Source organism: Ptychodera flava, chromosome 6, assembly GCF_041260155.1.
Source record: "Ptychodera flava strain L36383 chromosome 6, AS_Pfla_20210202, whole genome shotgun sequence".
NCBI classification, from domain to species: domain Eukaryota; kingdom Metazoa; phylum Hemichordata; class Enteropneusta; family Ptychoderidae; genus Ptychodera; species Ptychodera flava.
Genome location: NC_091933.1, coordinates 20231591 through 20256953, shown reverse-complemented (window position 1 = coordinate 20256953; position 25363 = coordinate 20231591). Strand labels below are relative to the sequence as shown.

The following is a 25363-nucleotide window of genomic DNA, read 5'->3' as shown; positions in this document are numbered from 1 at the left end:
AAACGCAAGGAAAGAAAAAGAGATGGTCCGTACTCAAGTAAAGACTCTGACAACAGCTCACACATTAATTTAATCTTTATTAGGGAAACAAATGTACCGATCGGTAATGATGCCATTTTATTCATCTCGCTTTCCTTTGCGACAGCAGTCTAAATATAGCATGTCATATATATATAATTTTTAAGGTTTTCGTGACACTACAAAAGCCTCTGATATTTTCAAGGTCCAAGGTTTGCCCCTAAAATTTCGACTTACGGGCATGCGATAACGTTGAGCCCTGCATTCACTGTCGTTATGACGATCACTTTCTCAGAGATATCAGTTTAAAACAAGAAAATTACCTTTTAAGTTTACAACTCGTCAAATTGGGCGGGTCAGCTAAATTTCCATTATCGATATTAATGATGTCAACAGAATGTTGCAGTTGCTTGTTGTGATAGAAGTTAATACGAAAACGAATACGAATACGAATACGAAAATGATGTTTGTTTAAAAAATCTTTCCTCCAAAGACTACTGGCCCACAGGCGCTAATAGTTTGGTAGATTGCTAAATAGATCGATTTTCAGCTCGATCTATCGATCCCGTGGTCAGTAGCCCGCGACTGTAACCTAGTGAGTATTTTGGTTACAATGGCGCGCATATCGACTACGGGATCGATAGATCGAGCCGAAAATCGATCTATTCAACAGACTACCCAGCTGAGGAGTGCCTGTGTACTGGCCGTTTGTTTTTAAAATCTCTCCTCTAATGATAGCAACGATATCTTTCAATCTAGGGCCTAAAAAGATTGGATCTTTTTCAACTTACATTCTCAAATATTGAAGTATTGATATATTGTCATATATAAAGCACTTTGACTTCTGTAAAGACAGAACTTTTATATAATACGTACGAAATTTGGACTAAAAATAAAAACTTTTGTCAGTGACTCCAATACGAATACGAATACGAATACGAAAACGAATACGAAAACGAATACGAAAATAACTTCAGCATCGTGTCGAGTCTCAGGATTCCTTTTTGAGACTCTCTAACTTAGTTGAAATAATTTACTTCTTTCACGTGGGCCTTGAGTGTACATGTCGAAAGCAGTGCGCGGTATCAGACATAAAAAAACTAGAAGTGCGCCACGTGGGGTGCCATTTTAGTTTACGTAAATTCAAAGGTAAGAGATGTTTATCAACGAAAGGAAACAAAAGTGCATAATAGCCTGACATTATCTCCTCATGAATAGGTTATATGTAGTGATCGCCAATCACGTCGGACAGAATGGTTGAAATGTGAGAAGTACGGCGAATGTTTTCGACAGATCATTAATTATGTAACGCATGAGTGAGAATGGCGGCCGACTGAATCCCGTTGCACGTTCAAAACTTTGCACTTTTCGCCCGTTTGACACTAAAAGTACTTTCGTCACAACATATAATCGTACTAGTGTTTGTTAGATAAATCACATGTAGTTACATATAGAGGTTTTTATACATCACTTTGACAGCAATTTAAATGGTTACTGCCGCCAAGTGGAAATGGCGCTTTCACGAAGAAAGTACATGGAAGATGGGAAGCGACAGCTTCGAATGAAACTGAGTGTCATCGAAGAGCAAGAGGAGCAAATGCATCAGTATTTGTCCGATTTGGTCAGGCCGGTGAGCGCGTGTTGACTGAATTTGATGTAGTTCAAAGCAACAAAATGTTTTCCACTCGCAGACGCTGCAAGTTGCAGTATGTCCATGAATGCGATGCATGAGAGATTGACGTTCGGGTCGGCTTGGCTGGGCCGGAAGTAAAAATCTCAACTTTATTACGCCGTGTATTCTATTTACATATCATAGGTCAATGTTTAAAATTTGTCGAGATATTGTACCGGACACCAGAGCCGGTAGTGTTCAAAAGGCACCTGTCCCTCCAGAAAGTTGTCAGTCCGGATAACTTTCTTTCTTAGCATAACGCATATGACTATTAAAAGTTCTTCGAAAGTGAGTGTAGATTTTACATGTAGTATACTCAGAATCTTAAATTGTATCTAAATAATAACACACGCCAGCATTTTGCTAAATAAAACAACACGCCAGCAAGGGTAAGATCACGATTTGTTGCCTGCCCAAGGGATGGTGTATATGATGGTAATATTGATGATGCCCGATCCGAAGGCGAGGGTATCATCAATATTACCGTCATCAATACCGTCAATCAATATTAACGTCATGAGCACCAGACCCGAGGGCAGGCAACAAATCTTGATCTTGCCCGTGCTAAGCGTGTGGTATTAATTTTATTACACTGAACAGACGCTTTCGTTTTGGAAACTTTGCTTAGAGACTCCCTACAGTGAAATGTTCTATTTGTTGCTCGATCACAATGCTATATGAAGTTGAAGGTCAACTTCTCAAAAACAAAGACAGTGTTGTTAAAGCTTTTCTCGTGTAACGTACTAGATGTCGTCTACTTCAGGTCCAGCTAATTTCTTGTACCTTTTCAAAAGCTAATGCTTTATAGAAAATACCAAGCAAATGTACGCGATGATGTGGTACACGCAGAAAGGACGCGCGGTATTCCAGAACATAGTAGCAGGCTATATCAGTGCACACGACAGGGCTATATCACCTAAGCCAATTGTTCTATCAGTTTTTGTTCTATATCACGTGAGTGAGGCTTAGCCAATCACAGTACCCGGATTATATGTGAGGTGTAATAAAAATGTATAAAAGAGTCCAGCGTGGTGAGGCCGAACAAAAAAATTGTGCTGTTCCGATAAGCCGACCCTAAAGTTTTTAGAGCTACATTAACACGAAAGTCAAAAGAAAAAGAAAGAAAGAAAAAAACCAGTTAAATCACGCGTTCGTTACTTGGCATTTGATTTTTGCTTGAACGAGGATGTCTTTTATGTGTTTTTTTTTCGTATATATGTATGATACATTTTTCTGGAAATGTTGTTGCCAGTGTTTGACCGACCTGAATCCCTGAAAATGCATATTTGAAAATAAAAATATTTTGGAAAAAAAATTCCTGCCGACCTACCTACCCTGTTTTTGAAAACCATGCTATCGGAACAGCACAATTTAATTTTTTTGCCTGATACCCAGCCCAAAATGAACCAATGATTTTTATGAGCATGCGACACGACCAGTCGTATGACCGTTATCAGTCATGAACTGCTGCACAATGCTATGAGCCTTGTGTTAAGAGATCATGTTCACACAATACCCGGATGTGGGATCGATACTGAGAGAAAAGAAAGTGTATAGCAATATGTTAAGCTTCTCTGCATCCCGGAGTTGTATGGATAAATCTTGGGGTCGTTGCGATGCACATGGCTCGAAATAAAGCCCTTTTAAAAGTTTTACCATCACCAACGGTCGTGGATTTGTGGCAATAAATGTCAGGAGAAAATAAAGTATTTTATAGCATCATGTCAAGCTTCTCTGCATCCCAGAGTTGTACGGATAGATCAAGGGGTTGTTGCATTGCACATGGATAGAAAAAAAGAATTTTTTCAAAGTTTTTCCTTCATGACCAGTCGTGGGGTCATGGCGATGCATGTCGGGAGAAAATAAAGTAGTTTTCAAAGTTTTTCCCTCGTGACCGGTTGTAGGGCTGTGGCCATGCATGTCTGGAGAAAATAAAGTATTTTTTCAGTTTTTCCTTCACAACCGGTCACGGGGTCGTGGCAGTGCATGTCGGGAGTAAATAAAATAGTTTTTCCAAGCCGGCCCTCAGCGACCTGTTGGGAAACGTCGAAAAAAGTAGACATTTTGCTAAATATTCATTCAACAACAGGTCTTGGCATGGTAACTGGTGACTAAAAAGCCAATGATGAAAAAAAAAAGCCAGATATCAGAATGTGGAAACATAGCATATAAACTCTACACTATTCACGCTATTGAAACTACCCAGTTCACATCACGCCTGTAGTTTAATGTACAGTGATAATGATATATGTTAAAGCGATAAACTTCGCTTTGTAAAGGCTATGGTCTTGAAAGGTTATTGAAAGTTGCGGGTGCACAGGACTGAGTTGTCTTGGTAATCGCCAAAGGGTAACTCTAAAAACAGAGATCACCAAGCACCAGTCGTCCTAAATTCGATATCATAAACTTCATTTCTTTTCATAATTTGAACTATTTTAACATAATGCCTACATTGCCCTTTTTTCTGTCAAGGTGACTAGTAATTTGGTTGTTATTCTGTACTTCAATGAAAAATATGCACCATCCTGCCAAGCTGCCAACCTCATCATTTGAATGATTATTTGAGACTCTTCAGTCAAACTATTCTCACTTAAAGGGAAATAATCCTTCTTGGCGACTTTAATGCCAGAACTTGTAAGCTACAAGGTTTTATTAACATGATGAAGTAGACTTTTGACCCTCACCTATGGGTTATGTACCTGACATTATTCAGAAAAAGGATTTCAATGGATAATGGGAAATCTTGTAGTAACTACTTTGGTAGACTCTCCGAATTGTGTTTTACGAACAGTTTATTAATTTTGAATGGTAGAACTGTTGGTGATTTCAATGGTAAACCCACTTGCTAAAAAAATAATGGATACAGTACAGTAGATTATTGTATTGCTGCTAAGGATCTTCTTGATGGTATTCAATATTTTAGAGTATGTGATTACACAATTTTTTTCTGATTATTGTCCCGTTGGTATTTCTATTGTGTTACATACTTTTTCCTCTTCCGCAGTCGATAGTACTCTTTGTAATCCACGTCCAAGCAGATATATTTGGAATGATGGTGCAAAACAACGATTTTTAGAGGGGAGAACAATGGGAGCATCACACAATGCAGACGTGTAAAAGTCAACTCAATTAAACCTTGTCCGGATATAAGTCTCAAAAAGTTACTTTGTCGGTGTCTTAAGTCGTCCAAATGTGAAGAATACAGGTCCAAAGTATATTCAGGGAAATGGGAATCACCACAGAACAGTATCAAGTGAAAATTGGCAGGTCTTTATCTCTGTCCTAATCTCAGTTCCGGTAACAAGAGCACGGGTTCGGGTGAAGATTCTGCCACTAAAAATTATATTGGCTGGTATTGTAGAAAAACTTTATACACTTCTCCATGATTTGAGGGAAATGAATGCTAAACTTGACAGATTGTAGTCTTGAGTGGACAATATACCAGTTATAAGAGGAAATGAACGAAGAGCAAAAATGTCTGAGCTCAAATCTAAACGGATATCTTACGATGAATTTCAAGTAGCAATTGTGGGTCTGAAACGTGAAAATGAACAAATCCAACGAGACAAAGACAATCTTGAGAACCAGAGTCGAAGGAACAATTTATTGTTGTACAGCTTGAAACAAGAAAACGCATACAAAACTTTTGAAATAGCTGAGGAGAAAGTCAAAGAAGTGTTGAAAAATGAGCCGGAAATTTCGGAAGATATTCAGTTCGAAAGGTGCCACCGTTTGAACAACGCACCGTTAACACGTGGAGCATGGCCGGTCATAGCAATGCTGACAAAGTTTATAGACAAAGCCCTCATTCTTTCGAAGGCAAGTAAACTACGCAACTCTGGTATCAGTATTGGGGAAGACTTCATGAAGAGAGTCCGTAATATTAACGCCAAATTGCTGACCCATCGAAAAATCCTGCTAGACGAACATTTCGGTTCCAAAGCGCTCGTCCGTTTTGATAAACTGATTCATACCTCTGTCAACGCTCAGAAGACCATTTATAAAGTCGATGAATCAACGGGGCAAGTCTTGAAGTCACACACATTCACACCATAGGGACCTGGCCAGGGTCCATGACATTTCATATTTGTTCTGGAATATCAGGGTTTAAAGGCTGAATTTCTTGTATTTTTCTTGCTTTTTAAGTCCTTTTTGATGATGGGCTGGTCAGATACAAATCTTTTGCCAACTGCCGATAACTTACCAATGCTGGCCTTGCTGGCCTCATTTACATATTCTTCAAAATGCTGGTATTGTTCTGCTGTGGTTGGAGTGATGCTTGGTAACATGAATGGTATTAGTAAACACAAGGTTGCCAGCCTATGAACAATTAAAAAAATTAAATGTTTGGAGAGACAACTGCACTAAGAAATGCATGTACTGTAGTATTATTCTTGAAAGTGTTTGGTAAGTTTAAAAATTTAAGCAACATAATAATAATAATTCCAGTGAGAAAATAGCATTGTGTAACGTTTTCAAGTTATAAAAATAGCATCAATGAAACCATACTACAATTTTGATAGGAAATGATGCATCCAGTACAACGTGCAATTCATTAAGTATGTATGAAAAATATAGCCTTAGTAATAGATAGCAACAACAAATTATGTTTTAACAGTAACAAAAATTACAGACTTCATCAAAGTTTGAAGAGTTCTGCATTACAGTATGATGGGAACAATGGCTACCATATATTAAAATTATCTGACTATCGGAGCATTTATTAAAAAAGAAAAAATGTCCTCACCTCGCTGGCATAATGAATGCATGTAATAATAATAATATAAACCGTCTATATCCACTGTGATAAAAAGTGAAAGTTTTAATTTTTCTGTTGCATGGTTGTCTATGAGAGAGCTTTCGCTAACGCCGCGTATGAAAATTGAAAACGATCGATTGACGAGATCGACTGTTTGAGGGCGCTGTGAAATGAGCTAGTGCTGGTTTCAACTTGTATTGAAAGTTAAAAATATTATATTCTATGACTCATTCGACACTATTCAAGACAAAATATCGTTTAGCAAATTAGCTTTACCCTAGGTGATTGATCGTTTCTCTCGCTGCTCGATCACCAGAAATTACCATAAGGTTACATAGAGGCTGTCAAGTGTACATGTGGTCAAGAGTACAAAACTGATAACAGTCAAACAACTGGTCGTGTAGCGTGCTTGTTAAAATTGTTGGTTCATTTTGGGCCTCATATGGGTGTGGTACAAGAGAACTTACTGCACCTTTTAGGACTAACACCTTTTCTCATCATGGTATATGACTTTTAGATGGCAATTTGAAATGTATACCTATATGTTTAGCATCTTTGTGGTGTCCTTGACCTTTGCATATAACAAGATAATTTCTTTTCTTCTTAGTATTTCTTTCTTAACATGGTTTAATGAACTTATCTCAAGATATCATTTCAAAAAATGATGCCTTCACTAAGTCATGCAATCCCAATAATGCATACGTTTCACATTTTTTTATTAGTACTCAACATACACTACAGTTGTACCCAGCTTTGATGGAAATGTACGTGTTGCACTTGGGTTTGGTAAAGATGGCATCAAAATCACTTTGTTTTATACCGGTAAATTGTGTTTCAACACTTTGGTCATGAATGATGAGTGATTTGAGCTTCTTTCATTGTACAGGCCACGACTGGGGCAAGGAAACTGTTGCGAGAAACAGACAAACATAGATTTCATAGAAATTACCAGGATGTAAGTTCAACAGTTGGTAAATGCCTGGATATGTTACTGTGGATAAGTGCTATGCTACCATCAGAAGAAACAGGTAAACTGATAATGTTCACTACATTTCGTTGACTTTCTTTAAATCTTTCAGATATTTAGCATTTTCGTCATATTAGTAATTAATTGTAACGTTTGATAACTATATTCAACATCTATCTTTGTGCTGTTGCTGAGAGCATTCTTTTATATTGTGCCAGTCTGCTTTCTTGATATCACTGCGAACATTTCACAAAATATAGTTTATGATGATCAAAATGTTCAACTCTGACCTTGTACACTCTCCTTATGTCCTCCTTGATGATCTTGTTGCAGACACTGAAGGCAACGAAGGTTCAAGCCATTCATCAAGTTCATCAGAAACAGAATCAAAGAGTGGGAAATTCAACCTGCCGGCCTCCACGGTCTCAAAGGAAAAACCACCCAGGTCTGGCCACAAAGAGAGACAAGATGGTGCTCATGAGGATGTGAAAAATGCAAGGGAGGTACATACAGAAAAAGAGGAAGCTCAACAGAAGAAGGACGGTGGAAGTGTGAGTGATAGAGGACCGAAAAAATGTCAGGCGCAAGTCGCTCAGAAAGAGATGAGCAAAACTAGTGATGAAAGCAAAAGTGAACACAAGTTAAAGGCAACAAAAGAACAAAGTAAGTCAGAGTGTAAAGATGATAGCATTAGAAAGAAAGATGCGAGTACATCGCCAATAAACAGATCTACATCAGAGAGTAAAGTGGACATGCAAGACAAGGGTAAAGCATCGGCAGTACAGGAGAGACATACCTCACATTCAAAAGAAGTGAGCAATGAAAAAGGCAAGGATTCGGTAAGACCGGAGAAGAATGCCTGTGAATCAAGTCAGAAATGTAACATTGATAAAAAAAGTCAGAAGATCAGTGGAGAGGAAACAAAGAACAAGACATCCGGTGAATTTGGCCAAAAAGAAAAGAGTGTCATTCCAGAGAGGCGTGAACAAGCTGTGAGAGTGGAGAATTATCTTAGGAAGACAGAAACTGGCAAAAATTTCAGAGACGAGTTCAGTTACTATAGAAATATCGGATATGGATCTCACTACGGTTCGAAAAATCAGCCCGTCCCTCCGAGGAAGGATTCCAGACTAGGAATGCGACCCAAAGCAAGGAGCACACCACGTAAGGTGGAGACGCGGCAAAGTCCAAAACACGTCGCGGAAGTCGAAAGAATAACGGAAGCGCAGGTGTGTCCGAGTGATCCTGAGGTGTGGAGTGTGGAAGAGTCAATCTTCTGCGATGCTGACACCCCAGAGAAAGTGAGATCCAGTCCTAAAATGAACAGATCCAGGGAACAGATTCAGAGAGAAGAATCACCGGGAGAAACAATCTCAAGAGAGAAAGTTCAAGAAGTGTTTGCATGGCTGGAAAAAAGCAGTAAACACACTGAAGAACAACGTCCTGATGGAGATCACAGCAAGCGGAACACGACTCCTCACAGTGAAGGTCATGTTATCTATCGAAGGGACACCAAAAATGCTAATGGCAAGAAGCCGAAAGAGGAAACCTTCAAAAAGATGAAAGTTGAGGCGGACAAAGTAGTAAAGAAAGAATCGGGTTCTGATGGTGGGAAACGAGTTTCTAGGAACATTCTTCCACAAATACTATCAGAGAGTTCAAATGTCTCTTCCACTTCTGCCAATAGTGTTGAGACCAACGGAAAATTACACACCAGAGACAAAGCTACCGTAAACGAAACATCTCGCTCAAAACTCCCCGATGACTGCCAGAGTAGAAGAAAAAATGATGAACAGAGCAAGACAGCTGTGACTAACAAAACAAAGGAGAGAAATCTTGACGATATTGACATTGTTTGGTCTGAAGTGCAGTTGTGGGATGATGATCATCTTGTTCAAGGTAGATGTGATCAGAAATCAAAGCCAGGAAACCAGAAACAAAAGAATACTCACTCTCTTCGCGACAAAAGCGAACATAAAAATGTTAAATCGGATGACAAAAGTCACATACACCCTGAAAAGAAAGATAAAAGACCAATCACTGATCAGAGTGCTGTCAGAATAAGAGATTGGGATGGTAGGAGTAAGACTGGCAGTGGTGAGGAGGGAGATACTTGCAAACAAGGAAAGGATTTTTCACCTCATCCTGTTGCACAACTTGCAGACCGCGTACCTTTAGACACAATTGGTGATAATTCTGGCAGTGAGAAGCAAACCCAAGAAGAGAAACAAGCCCTTGAAAAACAGTTCAACTCAGTGGCAGAGGGAAAGTGTGATTTTCTGACTGCTGAGACAACTGAACTGAAAGGTAATGATGAAAGTTGTGAGAAAGGGGCAGATACAACACTTGCGATGTGTTCAGAAAACAAGAAAGTCCTTTTTGAGAAACCAGCTAATCAAGAATCCAGCCAACAACATATTTTGAGTGAAAAACTTCAATCGCAAAATGTCGTACCAAAGGTAGACACAACAGCTGCTGTTAAACCAAAAACAGTCACAGCTCCAAAGATTGCTGATGGCACAACCACAGTTGCAAATCATACACCTGAGCCAGACACCAGTTCAAAAGAGAAAGTTTCAACCAGCAACAAACAGGGTACTTTCTTTGAAGCGAAGGGAGCAGTTGCTTTAATGGGTCCTCTGGTGTCTGCACTTACATTTCACGATGGTAGCTGTATTGATGTCTTTGTAACTGATGTTATCAGCCCTAACATGTTCTGGGTTCAGCCGGTCAAATCTTCCTTGGACAGACTCGTTGAAGAAATGTGGTTAGTAGTCATATATCTGTGTTTTAACAAGTTAAGTAGATTGTGTTGTTTGTCATCACTAAAGTGTACTTAAAGTTTAAATTACTTGTTTCCAAAGGATCGTACAGCCAAATCCTGCACTCCAAAGCGAGTCATTTTAAGCCAACTTCTGTCCACATTTGTCAAAACATGGAAAGTAAGGTTTATATGACATGTGGTTCAAAATATGACATTGAATTTTCAATACTGTCAAGTGCATCACGTTTATTTCTCTTCAGTATGGTGAACTTATACTTTCAAATAAATGTGACAGTTTTTAAAAGAAAAGATACACTAATTTAAACAAAGTTGTATGAAGGTGTTGCTTGTCATAGTGAGGCTTGTGCATCCAGCCTTTATTGTCTTCTATCTCCATGTCAATTTTTACAGCATATTCTACTACCAGTTAGGTGAGAATGATGAGAGACTGTCAGGGGTTCCCTCAGTAGGGATGATGCTTGCAGCATGTTTCAGTAAAGATGATACCTGGTATCGAGGTAGAGTCCTTGCCGTCCACGATGTTACCTCCACGGCAATATCAGAGATTAAATCTCCAAAGTGCGGCAGTGGTAAGTAATCATGTTATTGGCAATTAGACTGCGAATTCAGAATAGAATGGAACAGTCTGACTACTGCAGTGTTCTATGGAAAATGGCTGTCATGATGACTTCGTATTACAGTTGTACACACTCATGGATAAACGTATAACGTGCACAGAAATACACAATTGGTGTGTACATTTCTGCACATTATTTCTAGTATTGAATGGTTGGTTTCACCTATGAAAACAGCTGTTTGTTGCATTGCCTGCAAAACACGAAGCCTTTGTACAGAAAGGATTTTTGCTGTTTGCAGATATCAGGATTCTGCTGTCAACAGTCTGTGGAGGTGTAGACTGTTATCAGCAAATATTCAAATGGAGATTTTTGAAAGATCATGAGTCGTGCTCCTGTACATGTATAACTGTCACATTTTAATATGCATACCAGACAAGTCGATGGTTACTGAACAAAGGAATGTTACACGTAATTTAGGAATGTGATGTTGCAATTTTTTGAAGGTTGTATGTTTCTGATAGATTGTTTTGGTTGCTATGTACATTTTAAGTCAATTCATGTTCACAGTTGTGAAAAAAAATGGAGAGGCAGGTGATGTGTCGTAAGATTTCTCATAAGCTGCAACAACAGTCACACTTACCCATACAACAATGACAAATTTGTCTGCATTTGAAGCAGCAGTGTTTGGTTTTGTGCTTGTGCAGTTATATTTAGTAACAAACCTGTAACGGCGAACAGTGCTATTGTTGACTTGGAGTTTAGAGGTAATACTGCTGTTAAGGACTTCTGCTCCTTGCTTAAGGGATGACAAACACTTACTTGTGTAAAACTTAGGAAGACAACAAAGAGCAGAAATAAACATGTATTGGAGTTGTTATGATACAGTGTTTGCAGTAACAATGGAACAAATTTGGATAATTCTTCCAGGTTGTATAAGCCCATCCCAATCCGTGTGCAGTACTTCCAGCAGCAGCAGTGATGGAAATTCGTCCACAACAGAGGTGGATTTGTTGTATGTAGACTATGGCAACAGGGAGAGATTGCCGCTCACCAGACTTAGAACACTAAATGAGCAATTTACCAAGTTGCCGTGTCAAGCTGTCTGTTGCTGTCTTGCCCAGGTGAGTGGGTTACCCTCAAAAGTGTCACATCAACTCATGCAGCGGCATGTAGATGGGTATCTAAATTCTGAGAGAGGTATAGGTAGGTACTATGTGGAAATATACCCTTCTCGGCAAATTTGGGGGCGACTTGCAGCAATTTGAAAGGTTTTATCCAATTGGTTGGCAGAATCTCACCATTATAATTGAATAATGAAAATAAACTCCCTAAGTTGCTGTGAATAATGACAATCGACCAATCAGATATAACCTTGCAAACACGCTGCAAGTCAGCCGCAAATTTGAGGGAGAAAATCTTGGTGATATCATCCTTAGAGGTGTGATATAAGACACTTTTGCAAGTGGATCTGCTAGTCATCTCCAGGCTATTTGCATGATCAATTCATGATGGAATTTTGCAGAATTGAATAACAACCTTGTATCCTAAAAATATCTCATAGAAAAATAAGCTATATAAATGTTAATGAAGACTATACAACTGTGAAAAAAGTAGTGACTTATCAGTATAAAGATTCTAATTTGCCCAGAAATACCAGTGTTAGTCTAGCAATATATACTGGCAGCTTTCCAGACATTTAGAATCCAGTTTGTTTGAAGTAACATTATTGAAGCCATGCATAATCCCCTAATTTGTCTTTCTCTAAAGGTGTGTCCACCAGAACAAGTTGGAGTTTGGAAAGAAGATGAAATCCTTTATTTTTCCAACTTGGTTTACGGCAAGACCCTCCAAGGTGTCATATCAACAGTGCCAGGCAGTCATCTGTTTTCCATCGACCTCAGCTTTATGTTGGTGACAGCTCCTCAGGTGATGGATGGCAGTACGTCAAGCGGCAATGTGCCTGTGATGAAATTCAACGTAGGTGACCTGATGGTGCAGTCTGGGAAGGCCAAAAAAGTGGAGGGAGTCCTGGACATGAGTACAGTGAGAGAGGTGATTGCAGAGCCCAGGTCTAGTGAAATTAGAGACATCCCAGGTACTGTGTGGGAGGAAATGATCAAGCCAACTGCTGAAGAGGGGGCTAAAGAACCAAAAACAGCTGGAAATACTGAATTTCACACCAACAGGGATTTTATTCTGGAGGCTGACAAGATTACACGTCCTGAACAATTGAGAGCTCCGGACAGCTCTAACCAGCAAAATGTTTCTGGATTTCCTTTGACACCTCTTTTGGGCGAATCTGACAGTTATGGTCAGGATCTTTCCTTTGAGTGCAGTTCTGATACAAGTTCCGAGGAAAGCCTGCCGGACAGAGAGATCAGCACCCAGTGCAGTGAAGGAGATCATGCTGTGAATGGTCCAGACAGAGTGATGGTTGAACCATCACAGGCTGAGAAAACACAGGAGCAGTGTGAGTCCAAAGATATGGATGCTGCAGACCAAGATGACAGTGCACCAGATTCCAGTGAAGTAGCAGCAGTTTGCAGCGGAGTGGAAACTGATTCCACAGTAGAAGTAGACTTGTCATGCAGTGAAATTGCTAAGGAAGAAAAGCCAGATGAAGTGTGTATGATCTGTCAACTGGAAAGAGCACCACTGGATGTCAGCAGTGATGGTAAATTGCGAGTGGTGATGTCACACATAGTCAGCCCTGGTGAGTTTTATGTTCACCTGGTCAGTGTTCAGGCCAAGAGGTTTGATTATTTCCTTGAGGAGCTGAATGACGTGTACTCTGGTTTTCAAACCAGGGATTCGTACGTACCAAAAGTTGGAGAGGTGTGCTGCATTCACTATGGGGAAGACGAAAAGTGGTACAGGGCAGAAGTGAAAGACGTGATGAAGAACCAAACTGAGAAAGGTGGGGCAATTGATACCATGGTTACTGTGTTCTATGTAGACTTCGGCAACACCGAAGTGGTTGCAGCCTGTGACATAATGCCCTTGGATTTGAACTTCATTGACTTCCCAGCACAGGCTGTGAAGTGTCACCTTTCAGAAATTGACCCTATCCATGCAGACTTGGAATGTAGGGACACAGAGGAATATGATGAAGCTGGTATTCCATCAAAACAGGCAGGAAAAGAAAATCTGACTGGCGGTGACGTTGACAGTGCAGACAATGATCAATTTTCAAAAGTAGCAGACCAATGTGAGGATAGCCAAACAGGTGATAAGGAAGCGCCTGATCTGAATTGCAATGAGATTAATTGTGTCCATGTAGTCAGTGGCCAGTCCTGTCTAGGTCATGACCAAGGTCAGACTGATGGACAGACTCAGGATGACTCTGAGGTCAACGTAGATGAGAATCACACTGACACCGATGGCCAGGCTCTTGATGATGGCAAAGTCAAGGAAGGTGAAGACCAAAGTCAGGAGGATCCAGATGGTTTCCGAAGTGACAGCCAATCAAAGCAATCTAGTGCTGACAATCAACATGTTCAACCCACCTGGTCTGAAGACAGTGTTCTTGCCTTTGAGGGTCTCACTGGCTACACCAGTCTACTGTTATCTGAGAATTGGACAGAAAAGTAAGATCATCACTTTCTTGTACTGTACAAAAAATTCCAAAGTACTGACTATAGGATCTTATAAGATGAAAAATATCTAATGTAAACTAAGATCCTGGCAACTTTAGAGAGCAAAAGAGCATGATTATGAAAATTTGCATAAAAATAAAAATTTGCATATTTCACATTGACAATACACAACCTTGTGAAATTAAGATTGTAAAGTGCCACTGTGAAATGTTAAACTTTTAGACTTCTTAAAGCTCAGAGAATCTGTCTCATCGCACCATGTTTGGAATTCTAATGTATTATGTTCTGTTTGCTGATGAGACATTTTATCAATGAAGCTTGGGTGTGTATTTGTTTTAAGTTTGGAGCTGTAGACTGACATCAACTCATAATTGATGCGGTCATGCGCAGCTATTTTGAAGAGTAAGTAGTGTGTGGCAGTGATTGTGATGAAATGGTATCAACAAATGTGAATTAAGTATCTATTTGTGATCCATTTGCTGTAGGGATGGTATTGTGTCAGTAATGTTGACCAATTCTGAAGGTGTACTCATCAACCAGGAACTCGTAAATCTGGGATTGGCATCCTCAAAAACTTTAATCAAAGGTGAGGGCACATTTTGAAATATTTAGCACTGTGCGATAAACTTGAAAGTCTGTTACAAGTTAATACTGCCCCAGGAAAGTTTTATATTGAATCAGTTGGTGTATTTGCAGGAATTCACACATTTGTCATTTGGAAAATATGTGATGCATATTTGCGCACATTCTTAATTAATAGGCAAATTATCTTTTTCACGTAAAAGTTTGATCAGGTGTTTTGCATTTTCAAGTTAATGATTAATGAATGCTTTGTGAATGACGTGAATAATAAGCAAATTGTTCCGGCATCACCAGATTTCCCGTGTTCGTATTGTCTCGAAATTCACAAACACATTATAAATTTTGCAGTAAATTTCAAAAGTCAGCTGTATCTCAGTACAGTGAAACCTGTATTTACAGACACCTCTCTAATCAGGACACTTCTTTATTATGGACAGATTTATCAAAGCAAAGCTTCACTTTGAATAGAATTTCAACTGTCTATTAAGGACAACTCTATATTAAGGACACTTTTTCCGTTCCTGAAGGTGTCCTTAATAGACAGGTTTCACCCTATATGAATATACAGAATTTAGTTAGGTCACAGAGAACAACACTTCGTAGTAAACTGGCACATCGTATCAACTTAGAGCATGAGCAGTGTCAATGTACTGAACACATGTATACACTTGAACTATCCGAATCCTCAGGTAAACCCGTGACAGAGGTGTACCGGAGAGAAGATCTCGCCAACCAGTCTGGAAGTAGTAGTGGTGTTACAGGTGACTTGGACATCTCTGGGTCAGACATGAAGGAATGGGACCCTATGTCAATGCACTATCTGTCAGACACCAATAGTTACCAAGTTGATGTCGATGACCCTGGAGTTGCAACAATAGGATACAGTAAGTGATATGAAGCTAGTCCAAATTCATTTATGACGGGTAGTGAATTTGAGTCGGGGAGGCTCCCTCAGTGGCTGACTTTTATTATTTTCCTCATTGCCTAACATTGTCAATTAAACAAAATTTGGGTGAAAATCTACATTTCTCATTGATTCTATTTAAAATAATTTGCTCAGTATGAAAACCATTGTCAAAATGAATACAACTAAACTTTTGGTTACCTCTTTGTTTATTACACAGAGGCTAAAGAGACAAGAATTTGCAGATTTTTTAGCCAAGGTGAAACATGTTACCGTGGTGAAACATGTCCCTATGAACATAGCCTACCTGGTGAGTGTTTAAGTATTTGTGTTACACTTCAAAAACACAGTTTTTGGTAAAAATACAAAAATATTTAAAAAATTCACACTGTTGTTGACATATTGTGTTTCAATGATTGTTGTGCATAGTTGCTGCCCTTCAGTGTTACAGTGTCAATGCAGGCTGCTTCCACAAGACTAGTGTGTGTTGATGTATTGCATGATTTTGCAATGTTTTCTTTTATGAGTTTCTGAACTTTTGGAATAATGCAGTTGTTGCTAATGTGCAAAGGATGAAGTTAGGTCAAAGTACAGAATTTTGTTACAATCTGCATATAATTATAACATCAATTCTAATTGGTTGGATATGCCTTCCCACAGGGGAATCTTCCAATGACAAGAAAGAAACCTTTCACAGTAACAAGCATGTGGCTTTGCCAAAGGAAGATAGCTGGGTTGCTGTGGAAGTCACAGCTATATACAGTCCGTTACACTTCTGGGTACAGTTGCCATTCGGTAACAAATCTCTGGATCAGTTGAAATTAGAAGCAGAAGGTCAGTTTGGTTTTCATTCATTATTTCTCATGCTCTGGGAATGCCCCAAAGGAAATCTGTTGTGTAAGTTACACTGACAACCAAATAAATTAAACCTTTCCAGGGCCACACCCATCTGTCACCAACTCCCTGTGGGCCTCTTGTCCATCACTCTGTCATCACCTTCATTTTGTTATCTCCATATGTATGTATTTGCTTCAGTCATTTTCTTATCCTCTCCAGTTCAGCTGTTCCCTCCATATACTTTAACTATATTGGTATTGAAAAATCCACCAATTTTCTACAAGTTTATTTCATTTCGTCTTTGCACCAGTGGCAAATACTCATCCGTGAGTGAAATTTGCACAGAGATAGATTTGACATACTGGCCAGAGTGATAAACCCAGTTTGTGATTTACAGGCAGCATTCCTGACAGTGGAGTTCTCAGTGAAGACGAAGATGATTCTTTCCTCATAGATCCTCTGATGGAGAAACTAAAGTGAGTGAAATATCCACTTGAACTTCACAGAGGTAGTACATCAATCACTGCGTGAATATTACAAAGGTTGAACATGATGGAAGAAACTTTATAAATTGTGTGTATTGATTAATAATAACTTTTTTTGAGTGAATTGTGGCACAGAAGGCCTGTGTTTAATAGGAAGTTTCATCTGGAACATTTTATTCAGTTTAATGTAGAAAATGCCATGATGCCGGGCTGCATCGTTATAATGTCCAATTCATTGGTGTGATTTTCATTTCAGCAAGTTGTATGCCCACTCAGTGTACAGAGACACAGATTTGTTACTGCCTGCAAGAGGAGAGATAGTGGTTGCACAGTACAGCGATGATAATAGATGGTACAGAGCTTTGGTCACGGATGTACAGGAACAGAATGGAGATGTTACTCTAGAGGTATGTACAGAGAGCAAAGAGAGACCCAGTGATTTCGCAGGGGTTTCATTAAGAGCCGGCAGCCGGCGAAATTGACCGGTTACTCTCATGATTTCGCCGGCTACTTTTTGGAAAATTGAACTCTTTCACAGCTAAAATATTTTTACCTTCTGAAATGATACGGACAAGTTTCACAAGCTGTGTAATCAAACTTTTCAACGGCTTTTATTTGAAACAAAATTTAGAAGACGAGCGACTACTACAATCGCCTTGTACTACGATGCAGCACGGTCTTGCGTATACTGCCTCAATAAAAATCGGAATTGCAATTGACGATTCTATTGGCTACCTGAATTGCTGATTCCTATTTGGTGACCTTTATATACGCTAATGAAAACGTGCATACTACACCTGTCGGCCGTTGTTAGCTCAACTCAAAATGGTCGATGAACAAATGAAGACGGAAGCGATCGCAAGGTCAAGCTTCGCTGTACGATCCTCGGTTTTGAAGTGGACCAAGAAACAAGACTCGGAAGGATAATTACGTGGATTTAAACTGTTTTCGAAGGCAATGACCTGATTTTTTTCTCACTAAAAACTTTCCGATTACAGTTGGAATTTTAATAAGCCGATGTGCGTTACACTGCGGTAGACTTAATTGTGAAGGAGTATAACCAGCTGGACGTATGATATGTACTGCTCTTTGGTCTATCGACGCCAATAAAAACGTCGCCCAGAGTGGTTACAATACGATCAGACCTCTGAATTCACTTCAAAAGCGATCGTCAGATTAAATCCAAATGTGCGCTTCTGAACGTACAAATGTCATATCCTATATCAAGGTTCTTACTTTGCATACCCATATAGTCAAATAACCTTGAGTATCTTTGATTCTATTTTCAAAATATGGTAATGATTGTCATTTTTTATCATTATTCGTTATATAAATTATCCTTTTTACCTCTCAAGTGGTATCAAAGTTCTTCATCTACAGATTTCCATACCAAACATCAGGGTTCTTAATTTTAAGCATAACATTATGAGTGTTTCATCCAGGATGGCATCAACAACAAGGGGGATTTTCCCCCTTTATCAGAAAATTTCGGGGGCATTTCACCAGTTAATGTGTTCTACTTGTACCTCTAAGGTGTGACTGCCAACATTTCATGGAAGGGGGGAGTGGTCCTTGACAAATTAATTTGGAGTGCCAACATTTCAACAGAGGGGGAATCCCCTATCCCCCTGTCTAGATGTAATACTGTATAATATCATCTACATATCAAATTTATATCATTAATAATAGTGAATCATTATAGTTTACCTCCTAAAAGCATAGAGGCTCTAAAGACTTGTTTTCCTTGTTCAAATTATCGTCAACATTACCACATTTTATCATTTTTAATTATGAATATCATATTTAGGCCTAATCTCCCAGGAAATGGCTTTTAATGATATGAACACAAATTGCCCTGGAACACTACTGACAATTCTCCTGAAAATACTAGATATTCAAGTGACTGTAAGCTGTAAAAAGTAAATTTTAGCTCATTTTTCAGGGTTTCCGGCCTTCAGCGTTCCCCCCTCCCGGACCCTCCCCCGACGACAACTGCATTGTGGTCATGGCATCTGCAAGCCGCCTAAAGTTTCATTCTAGCCCCCTACTTCAAAACTTAATAAAACCCCTGTTTCGGCTTTCAAAAACTATATTTGCTCTTACGACAGCATATTTTTTAATGCCTTTTCACCCCATTTCTATGTATAGAGTTCCACACTCAATATTGAAGACATTGGGGTTGGGCCAAACCATGGCTGCAAAAGGGTTAATTTTCAGGCAACGTAAAGAATAACTTCAGGGAGCTGCATTCATCAAGTAATTTTTAGCTCCCATAGCCATATGTATATATGGCAATGGAAGCTATTCTTATAGGCTAGGAAAATGTCTGTATGTCTGTATGTCTGTATGTCTGTATGTCTGTCCGTCAACATCAAAAACTCCAAAACCGCTGCACATTTCATCTTGATATTTGGTGTGTACATGGATGATGGGCTGTAGATGAGATTTTGTTCAAATGAAGTTGTCACTGCCAAAAATATGCAAATTAGTGCCAAAAAAGGCGTTTTTGGTAAAAAATCTCCTTCTTCATAACCGCTGGTCAGACAGCTTTGATATTTGGTATACAGGTCCCTAGGGATAACCCAACTGGGATTTGTTCAAATTGTGATGAAATAAGCAAATCTGTATTTTTAAGGAATTTTTTTGTCGTTTTTGGTCAAAAATTTATTTCATCAAAACCGCTTGTCTGACAGCTTTGATATTTGGTATACAGGTCCCTAGGGATAGCACAACTTGGATTTGTTCAAATTGTGATGAAATAAGCAAATCTGTATTTTTAAGGAATTTTTTTGTCATTTTGGTCAAAAATTTATTTCATCAAAACCGCTTGTCTGACAGCTTTGATATTTGGTATACAGGTCCCTAGGGATAGCCCAACTTGGAATTGTTCAAATTGTAATGAAATATGCAAATCTGTATTTTTAAGGAATTTTTTTGTCATTTTGGTCAAAAATTTATTTCATCAAAACCGCTCGTCTGACAGCTTTGATATTTGGTATACAGGTCCCTAGGGATAGCCCAACTTGGATTTGTTCAAAATAAGGAATTTTTTTGTCATTTTTGGTCAAAAATTTATTTCATCAAAACAGCTCGTCTGACAGCTTTGATATTTGGTATACAGGTTCCTACAGATAAACTAAATATGATATACAGAATATATGATGAAATCTGCAATTTTGTATTTTTGGTGCAATTTTTGCCATTTTTGGTCAAAAATGTGTTTCTCAAAAACTACTTGTCTGATGCCTTTGATATTTGGTATACAGGTTCCTGGGGGTTCTCTTAGTGTGATATAGTGAAATTTGATGAAATCTTCAATTTTTGTATTTTTGGGTCAGTTTTTGCCGTTTTTGGTCAAAATATTTGTTTCTCAAAAGTTACTCATGTGATAGCTTTGATATTTGGTATACATTTTTATACATAATTATGATCAAATCATCAATTTTGTATTTTTGCAGCTAATTTTGCCATTTTAGGTCAGGCCATCCTGAAATGAGCTATCAAAGATCTCAACCTTCTTCATCAATACATATGTCACAAAATGTTGCTCTCTTCATAACACAGCAGAGCTCTGTCGACCATTGGGTCGTTTGTTAGCTCCCATAGCCATATGTATATATGTTTACAAGTTTACATTTTATTGAAAATCTCAATAGCCACTGAGCAGATTAGATGAAAATTAGCATGTAAGTACTTTGGGCTGACCTGAAATGATTGTGCACATCTTGGGTCAGTATCTTGGACTTGCTATTTTTCATGAATTTTTTTGTAATTTTCTCCCATTTTTGGTCAAAAAATCTTCTTCTCTGAAACCACAAGTCTGATTGATTTGAAACTTGGTATGGAAGTGCATAGGAGTGACCTTTCTCAAATCTGGGCAAATCGTGGTGAAATTTGCATATTTGCATTTTTTGGCTATTTTTTTCATTTTTGATCAAAAATTTTTTTTAACTCTGAAACCACACGTCCGATTGAGTTGAAACTTAGTGTAGAGGTTTTTACGGGTGACGTCAGTAAGATTTGATCAAATTCTGGTGAAATTTGTATAATTTTATTTTATTGGGGGAATTGTTTCTATTTGTGATAAAAAAATCTTTTAGCTTGATTTTAGCTTGTTTTGATAATTATATGGGAGCAACCAGTGACATTGTCACTATTTTTAATGTTGGCTATATAAGAAGATATTTAGCCATTGACTTGAACTTGTTCAAGTGTATACACATAGGCCATTTCAATAGCAATGTGGGTTTCAGCTATTCTGTAGAAGTTGTGTTGAAGTATGTGAGCAAGTTTTAAAAATTGCCATACTGTGTGATTCGTCTTTTACATGACAGAGATATGACAGATCCTCTAAACTTCTCATGAAAATCCTTTTATTGGAGCATAATACAACAGTATATATTGTGCACACCCAGTCTGTAATTTCAGTTTGTAATGATCTACAAGAGATATGACAAACTTGCAAGCAAATTGAAAGGTCAAGCAGACGGATTGTTGACATGCTGTATTGTAAACATGTCATCACCTTCTGAGAAATTTCATTCTCGGAGCAATTGATGAACCTGTTCACCATGTTACTACTGGCGAACACTTTCTTTCAGAGCCTGAAAGATGAGAAATTAGAGACAGCCTGACCTGTTGTGTAAATGCATGATTCAATCTTTACTTTTCATTTTCAGGTATTTTACGTAGACTATGGCAATTCTGAGTGGTTGTCCATCACTTCTATAAGGCAAATACAGGAGGAGTTTTTGCGACTGCCGTTCCAAGCAGTGGAGTGCTTCCTGGCAGGCATAGAGCCAACCTTAGAGGAAGGTCAAAGTTGGCCAGAAGATGCCCTGTAAGTGTCTGTCTGAATAGACAGACAAACTGACAGACAGACAGAGAGACAGACAGACAGACAGACAGACAGACAGACAGACAGATAGATACTGATAATATAATTGTTGAAGGGAAAGTACCCAGGACATGAAATGAATTCTTTGGAAGTATGATGGCAAGGTAGTGAACCATACCATTATGAATGTGTCGTGCAAATTTAAGATCAACTTTATTAATGTAATCTTTTTTCTCTTTGTTTGTTTGTTTGTTTATTTGTTTGTATATTTATTTCATATATTCTGTAGGAAGCTGTTTGAGGAGGAGACAGTCAACAAGAGACTTATAGGGCACATCAAATACAGGTTGGTTGAAAATATAGAACCGGGCATATCTTCTTTCAATTCATATTTTTTTAATGACAACGTTTGTAGGGTCCCTATGCATCTGGAAAGTCTTTTAAAGTCACTGAATTTTAAAGGCTCCCGGAAAATCCTGGGAAAGTTATTGAAAATGAAATCGAGTCTTGGAAAGCCCTGGAAAATTCATAGTCCACCAATAATTTTCAAATGTGACAAGATGATCAGACAAGATGATCAGTTAAAAAATACGTGTGAAATCCTAGTGAGAAAAGTCAAATATCATCTTATTGTTAGTCAAAGGTATGTTGCGGAAATGGTATAATATTTTGGCTGTGTAATTAGCTAATATAGAAGCCCAATTTGAGTAACTATTGACTGGTAGACATGGTCACCTAAATAACTGAAGCGATTGTTGTTAGGTACATGTTCATCAGACAATAGAGGAATCTCAGTCCAGTGGGTAGGGTATTAAACCAGACTCACAATCAACAGGATAGTGAGTGCAAAACCCAGGTGTAGCTACAGAAGCAGACTCACTGTCAGAGAATGTTGAGTTCAAAACTCAAGCAACGTACTCGAGCAAGGCACTTTTAAATGTTCTCATTGGCAATTTCCATGCAGCAGTTTGCAGCCAAAGATACCGATATATATCTCCATAACCTGTAACTTTTGATGTTTCCAATTATGTCTGTTGTATTCATAAAATACAGTTTCTTGTGTTCCTCCCCAAGACACATTCAAATGCATGGTGATCAACTTAACTTGTCAAGACAAACTGTGTGTAATATCTAGTGATACAGTGGATGGGTGGACTTTGTCTGGATTCAGTGTCTTGTATTTGCGTTGCTGTAACTTCATATATTTCAATATACTTATTGGAATAGAAGAAGAGAATATTCCAGTTTTCTGGTATAAATTTTAATGAAAAAAACTAAAAAGGTGCAATATACTGGCTCTTGGTAAATTCTCATCAATTTTGTCTATTGCTTCAAAGCTTCAATGGCGCCCTCTTGAGGTGTGAGTTGCACCCTCCCGATACGTGACCTTGTGTTAGGGACAATGGCCTGTGAAACCTGACTTCTTGAACTTCATAAACATATTTTGCCCTCGGGTTTGTGAAGATCTCCGTTTGATTTATTTGGCAGATGTGTTCAGTCTGACATTGCAACCAAAGCTAGTGCATAACTTGAATGTTCTTTGTGATAAGACACGCAGAAGAAAATGTTTTAGCCTGACAGACCAATATCTCTCATGGGAGACAATGTGATAGGCTAGGGGGCTGCAGCGTTGTCGGTGGTGAAATGTATGACGTTCCAAAATGCAATATTTTGGCTTATCTGTGTCACTAGTACTAGAGTAAAACCTAGCATTTGTCCTACCTATTGCCATAGTTACCAATGTATGCATGATTTTCCAAATTGGTTGATATCTCCATTTACAGCAACTTTGTATTTCTGTGCAGCCTGCAGACATCTGTTGGAGTTAGAATTGAACATCTAATTGAATTTCTACGTTTTTGCTTTCTTGATCTGTTCCTTAATCCCCAAAAGTTCATAGGATCAGCATCTCAAAGACAGTATCACATAACATTAAAGTCATAAAGCCACTCTGTTGATAGACAGCTGGAATGCACACTTCTAAAGTGGTGAGGTCATACTCGCCCATTTCTCTATACATATTTAACCATAGATTTCAATCATAGAATCCATGTTTGTTTCTCATACACTAGATCAATATATATTATCATGAGAAAAAACCATAATTTTTTTCCATGCAGCAGCATAGATAGGACATGTGTCTGTCAATTCATGAAGATAACCCAAAACAGATGCAGAATGTGGAAAGCAAAGTATAATCCTACGGTTGACAGATGGCAGTCTGGTGTACCCTCCAGCTTGATACTGAACACACTTCAAAAAAAATCAGAATTGCTTTTGTAGCTATCATTTCCCCTGCCAATATATAAACCTCTTGTGGTAGAGATATGTTTATTTCTAGTGTGGACATACGCAGTGTCTTTTTTAAGAAACAGTTATTATAGTTTATGAGACCCGTATTGTAATTTAAATCCAGATCCTGTGAGGGTTGAGATTTCAATGAAGAATTACCGGTACATGCATGCCTGTGAGTACACACAATGCAAACATACAAATTCACATTTTTCTGTGTGCATGGTTTATCTCTCACCACCAACCCACAGAACTGGAAGTGTTCTACATGTGGATCTCTACTGCACCGAGGATGACAAAGAGGTTGAGGTCAACAAACTTTTGGTGGAGCATGGCTATGCCCAGGAGAGGAACTGGACCAAACCAACCAGAAAACGACAGAGTGTTGGAGTCATCAAAAGTGCCGGCAAAGAGGTGTGCATGAAGCCAGGATAGCCCCTGGATTGAAGAAAGGTCATTGAAGAGGAAAGGTCATTGAGGTCACGCAGTTCAGAGGGTCGGCAGAAATACAAAACTATTATTTCATTGCTTGAAGTTTTAGATATTGAATTCTTTAAATCGAGTTAGGCAGCTTGTTGCACATTATTTGAATGTGACATTCCTTCAACCTGTTGGGAACCACAGTTTTTCTGTTCAGTTTCTCTTCCATCTCGGCTAACTTGCCGATAAAAATGGTAGGTTGAGACAAAGAACAGCATCCAACGTACTCACCCATTTGTTTGCCTGAAGTTATGCCAGGTATACCAAAATTTTCAATGCTAATTGTTTTCATACAATTTTGAACAACTTGTAGGTAGTAGAAATGATAACTTTGATCCGTGTTTGTTATGGAGATGACTAGGACAGGCCAAGTGGTGTACAATTATGTTTTGACGATCTGAATGTTGAAGACTAAACATTTCTTTAGCAGGTTATGATTATTCCAGTAGGAGAATTATTTTTTACTAAGTGAAAGGTGAATATCATTACTTCCTACTGTTGTCATAACAATTACTAAATTTTTAAGGTCCAAGTTTTCATAAACTGTCTATGATTTACAAGGGTATTGTCATTTAATTACCCTAAATTAGGT

At 38.5% G+C, this 25363-nt stretch overlaps 1 protein-coding gene across 1 annotated transcript; it reads left to right on the top strand.

Annotated features, from left to right (window-relative positions):
- Positions 1–1057: 1057 nt before the first annotated feature.
- On the top strand, positions 1058–24850 carry LOC139135095 (uncharacterized). The gene is made up of 16 exons (XM_070702325.1): positions 1058–1167; positions 1498–1648; positions 7336–7477; positions 7750–10183; positions 10592–10770; positions 11686–11879; positions 12526–14345; positions 14840–14940; positions 15626–15820; positions 16061–16150; positions 16501–16674; positions 17075–17153; positions 17419–17569; positions 21842–22002; positions 22289–22345; positions 24543–24850. Exons 2-16 carry the CDS (start codon positions 1529–1531, stop codon positions 24724–24726), a joined length of 6081 nt encoding a protein of 2026 aa, XP_070558426.1. The 5' UTR covers positions 1058–1167; positions 1498–1528; the 3' UTR covers positions 24727–24850.
- The last annotated feature ends 513 nt before the right edge of the window (positions 24851–25363 follow it).